This window comes from Nymphaea colorata, chromosome 2, assembly GCF_008831285.2.
Source record: "Nymphaea colorata isolate Beijing-Zhang1983 chromosome 2, ASM883128v2, whole genome shotgun sequence".
NCBI lineage: Eukaryota > Viridiplantae > Streptophyta > Magnoliopsida > Nymphaeales > Nymphaeaceae > Nymphaea > Nymphaea colorata.
Genome location: NC_045139.1, coordinates 21,094,440 through 21,099,657, shown reverse-complemented (window position 1 = coordinate 21,099,657; position 5,218 = coordinate 21,094,440). Strand labels below are relative to the sequence as shown.

The 5,218-nt window shown below is 39.4% G+C and overlaps 1 protein-coding gene across 2 annotated transcripts; it reads left to right on the top strand.

Annotated features, from left to right (window-relative positions):
- The first annotated feature begins 1,775 nt into the window (after positions 1-1,775).
- LOC116246637 (nuclear transcription factor Y subunit C-1-like) lies at positions 1,776-4,021 on the top strand. Of its 2 annotated transcripts, none has more exons than XM_031618434.2 (2): positions 1,776-3,270; positions 3,712-4,021. In XM_031618434.2, the coding sequence occupies exon 1, from the start codon at positions 2,571-2,573 to the stop codon at positions 3,264-3,266; it is 696 nt and encodes a 231-aa protein (XP_031474294.1). In that variant the 5' UTR covers positions 1,776-2,570; the 3' UTR covers positions 3,267-3,270; positions 3,712-4,021. The 2 variants fall into 2 exon arrangements, with proteins under 2 accessions (XP_031474294.1, XP_031474293.1); XM_031618433.2 differs by having other exon boundaries at positions 3,709-4,021.
- Positions 4,022-5,218: the final 1,197 nt, after the last annotated feature.

Below are 5,218 nucleotides of genomic sequence, written 5' to 3'. Positions count from 1 at the left end.
ATCCATCAATTCTATGTATTTATTGTCAAAAATATTACTTGTCATATAAGATTTTAACTTATATGTGGCATGCCATTTATATACATGGGGTTATTCTGTCCGCCTAGATGCATGCAGGTTGATGAAATGCATCCAGCTGCATGCCATGTGCTAGGCGTCGGATGGACAGGCCACAGTAGGATTTCAGTTTCTATATATTAAAAAAAGGAAAGAAGTTAGGTTTTAAGAGCGAGAAAAAAAAAAGTAAACATATGTGTGCGTGAGAGTGAAAGATGCCAATTTTATGCATCTGAGTCTCTAGGTTTGTATGTCACGCAGAAAGTGTAATGCCACCTCCTTGAGTTATGTTGCTCTTAAACGAGATTAAATCGATCAAAAGATACTATAGATTCGATTATATATGAATTTATATGTCGAATCCGGATGACATTCAAATATAAATTTTAAAACTGGATTCAGATATCATAGATTCTTTTATGCATATTTAAATCTGATTTGAATCCAAGAATATGAACTGTATTAGATACAACAAAAAAGATACATCCAATTGGAATCTGATGTATTGAAAAGCTAATATTAATCTCCAGCATTAGTCGTGTGAAAATTTAGACCATGTTGGACTTATTAGTCCTAGAAACGGAATAGTCTTCAGGCCACATCACTATCTGTATTCACCCCCCCTTAAATTTAAGTATCTTGAGGATGAAAATTATTTTTCGGTTGAGCATCAAGAGTGTTTCATCTTATCGCTCCCATCCTACAAGGCGGGTTGCAAATTATTTTCATTAATCAGTTAACCGTATAGATGAGAAAGGCGACATCGAGGAGATTTTCCCTGAGGTGGAAAACTCTCTTACTTCCTTCCAATATATATATATATATCTAGTTGATTTGATAATAATTTCATTGATTAAGTCACCAAAATCTGACATGGATAAGTCATTAATACGTTAAAGTCTTGTAATTCAAGGAACCTGCTTACAAGAAGAGGCGAAGATTCTAAACAAGAATTGTCTAGGAAATTGCGTAGATAGAACGCATACAGTTAAATTTGGATAAAACCTACCTGAAAATTTGTTATCGAAAACGAAGAGAGCATACATTTACTGCAAAATATATGTTTTCCTTTCTTAAGCGATCCAAAACCTTTTTTTAAGGTCACCTACACCAGATCTTATCCATCAAGCAGATCTACAAATTTGTTGACTCAATGATTTTTTTGTTATTAAAAAGGAAATCGAGATACTATAGGTTGGGGTTTGAACTTTGAATTTTCCAACATGATAATGAATACAAAAACATTCAGGGGGTGTTTGGATGACAACATAAAAGCAGGTTTTGGTTCCCTGCTTTTACCCCCAAACACCATTTTAAGAATGTTTGGATGACATTAAAGTTTGTTTTGTCAAAACCCACTTTTGGCGAAACCAGGTTTTTATAAAGAACTTGAAAAACCTGCCCCCAGCAAAATTGATTTTAACTTTTTCACTTGTTATCCAAACATCCAAACTAAGTTTACAAACTGACTGCTTAACAAGGTTTTCGAGAAAATTGATTTTCACAACCTCCCTAAAGAAATGATTTAATGTTTTTCTTTCTCTGACGTGAATCAATTATTGCCCAAATATCGGTTGCCAAAGAAAAATTTCCTTGTTTATTTCTCTGGTTTTCCAAACATTGGTTGCCAACGACAAATTTCCTTTTTCTTTTCCCTGGTTCTCCCTCCCGTTTTACAGCGGTTCCTTTCATCTGCATTGAATAAAACCCTGGAGACGGAGAAGGAAAAAGTCATCCATCTCCTCACGATGCCTCAGAGTTGGGGCACCACAGGATAAGGTTGGAGGGTGTGGATTCTCTCTTTCATATCCACCTTTCACTGCTTACAAGAAAATATCTGTAAAAGTGACACCAGAAGACTTCAGAAGCTTACCATATCTTCTCTCTCCCCCGAGGCCTCCAGCATTCCCTGTTTTGAGTCCATTTTGGAACTCCATGGCTTGTGAGTTCCGTGACTTTGGTACAACCGAGCTCTGAGGCGACTGATTTCCTTCTTTTATTTTCCAATCCCCTTTCTTGTGGATAACCGAAGCTCCCATGTTGGTACTCTAAAAGGAAGAAAGACTTCTGGAGCATCTTTTCTTCTTCAGTCCCAATTTTCACAGTCTGGGTATCTACAGAAGACGAGGAAAAGAGAACTCAATTCTGTACAATCCTTCTTTCTTCTACCTTTCTATACTCCTGTACTCTGTAGAATTCCTCAAAGCTAGAGATTTGATCATCATCTCAACGTGCAGCAGCTTACATTCCATTACCCGTGGTCGGGACAAAACGAAACGAGCATTATCTTGAGCTTGAGCCCTCTGCTTGCTTGTTTCCTTGGCAGCAAAACCACAACTTGCATGTTCAACAGACCAATCCTTCAAGTGGTTCCACCAATTTCACAGAAACCTTTCCCTTTTGCATTAGAGGCTTAGTTGCTCTTCTTCTTAATCTTCCTATCCACCTATTTGGCTATCTAGAGCACCAACCGTCTCAAAGCAGGAGTACTTGACTTCATTTCCCTGTTTGGTATGGACAACCAACATCAAGCTCAAGGATACCCACAAGGCGTTCAGCAGCAACAGATGCTGGGCCAGCAGACCTTCCACCACCTCCTTCAGCAGCAGCAACAGCAGCTCCAGTTATTCTGGAACTACCAACGTCAGGAAATCGAGCAGGTTTCTGACTTCAAGAACCACCAGCTCCCCCTTGCCCGCATAAAGAAGATCATGAAGGCCGACGAAGACGTCCGCATGATCTCTGCCGAAGCTCCGGTGCTCTTCGCGAAGGCCTGCGAGCTTTTCATCCTTGAATTGACGATCCGGTCGTGGCTTCACGCCGAGGAGAACAAGCGCCGGACCTTGCAGAAGAACGACATAGCTTCGGCCATTACCAGGACTGACATTTTCGATTTTTTGGTGGATATTGTTCCGAGGGATGAGGTCAGAGATGAGGGGCTTGCGTTGGCAAGGCCCGGGTTCCCGGACGTTCCCTACTATTACCCGCCACAGACGGGGTCGCCGGTGACAATCGGAAGGCCTGCAATGCCAATAGCAGATCCTTCAGTTTACTATCAGCAGCAGCCTCGGCCAGGTGGAATGCAGTATGGCGTGCCGAGGCAGCCATGGCAGCAGCTATGGCAGCCTAACCAGCAGGAGGAGCAGTCATTTGGCAGCGGACAGCAATCTTCTGAAGGACAGGGATATGGCGTTTCTCCTGGTCCATGACATGGTGTTTCTTTTTCTTATTCAGTGTTTTTATTCTTCATGGCATCATGATGTTTCTGCTTGATGTAATGCTAGACTCTTTAACTTCTATCATCTGATTAATTAGAGCGTTTGTGACAATAAATTCTCGGCGTATGATGGCTCTGATACTCTCTCCTCTTTTCCTTCTTACTTCGATTCCCAAAAGCAAAATTATTTAATTAGAAGCATATAGTATAACAGGATATCTCATAACCATTGGGTATTCAATTTTTCTCCATGAGATGCAAGCATTGAGGCATTGTGAGCTCTCAATTTCTGTGACAGGTGACTAGCATATATTGCTGATAGTGTGTACTCTGTTGAAGATATTCCTAAATATCTCAAGTTCTTCTCTTGATGCAATGGCTGCCATTGCTGTTATGGTCGAAGTAGTTGTTGACATTGTTATTGATTGATGTAGTAGTTTGAAGCTGACTGAAGGCAGAAACAACAAGAAGCTTAGTGGTACCAGATATTCATGGCGGAAGGAGAAAGAGGGATCTGAAAATCCAGTTAAGAATTTGCTTTCTGAGAACACAGGTTTCAGGAGCCGTTGTATGCTTTGGGATAAAATATTGATGCCATCATGAAGATCGAGACATATATATGATGTTCTATGTTTGTCATCAATCACGGGGTAAGGAATCACAAGTTGAGAAGCCAAAATATTTACTGTTTAGAGTAGCAGTTGTGACCAATGATCAGAGGCTTAAACGGCTTTTGCTTTGCTTAAATGCATTCATTCATGGGCTATGTTTTTATGTTTATATAGATCAAAATCTTCGAAGATTATAATCAGAAACCAAAAATATTTGTTGTAAGGTTATGGATTTGGAATGCGAAACGATGTGGCCATGGTGCAGACAAATGGAAACAAAGACAACCAAATTTCTGTGCTCCCTTTGCTGCATAATAAGATAGTTCAGAAGGTTGGCCTTTTCACTGGAAAGGCCTAGAAATTCCGTGGAAGCAAACATGAATCAAGAACATGATATATCGGAGCTTATGAAGTAGCCATTTTCAGTTTGCGGAGAATCAAAACTAACATCAAAAGAGACAAGAAACCGCATATTAAATCCACTACTACGGGGAAGTTTTATTTAAATACGGTGATGTTTCATGTCACCAACTAATCACCATGGAGTTACAATGTATTTAGCAGAAGTCATGATGATGTCAGAAAAAAGGAAAACAAAGCAAGAAAACACTCCATAATGATTGGCAGTCCTTGGATTTTATTTAATAGATATATGTATTTTGCAGACTCATTTGCCTCTGATTCTTAGTTGGTCTTTTCCTTCTCTTGAGCCTTCTTCTTGTCCTTGTTTACCATTCGGTCGTTGCTGCTGCTGTTCTCAGTGTCGTCCTCCTGCATAAACAGAAGAAAGTTGGAAGTTTGTTACTGTTGCTTCTTATGAATTTGTTTCTTTACGTAGGAGGCACTTTTTGTTCTTACATTCACCTTTACATCCTACGGCTATTACAACGATCTCACGATAATTTTTGCAACTTAATTCTTCTTGGTGTGTCTTACGTCTATACATTTGTTTTCTTATGATTTATAAAATATACTAGTAAAAGCAACCATGCATTCAGTAGCTTTTCTGTGATATCTTTCAAAAGCAAATGATTACCGTTTTCCTTAGACAACAGAGTTTGAAGAAGCATATAAGAAAAGGCCTCACTGAGATATTGCCCTGCCTGAGAAGCTTGCCAATAGTAGACAGAATACTAAACCCTCATGCATGATGAAAATGTACTGATTTACTCTCTGAATGAACAGATCTTTGGGCAGTCTCCTTGATTTCTGACTCGGTGAAAAGAAAAACATCGAAAAGACAATGATATTTTAAAAGATGAAAATAAAGTCATTAATCCAGCGCCAGGTAGGACTTAGCAATTTCAAAGACATCATCTGAGCGGTTGTGAAG

Coding starts and splice junctions, on each gene's coding strand:
- LOC116246637 (XM_031618434.2), top strand. CDS start 2,571: ATGGACAACCAACATCAAGCTCAAGGATACCCACAAGGCGTTCAGCAG.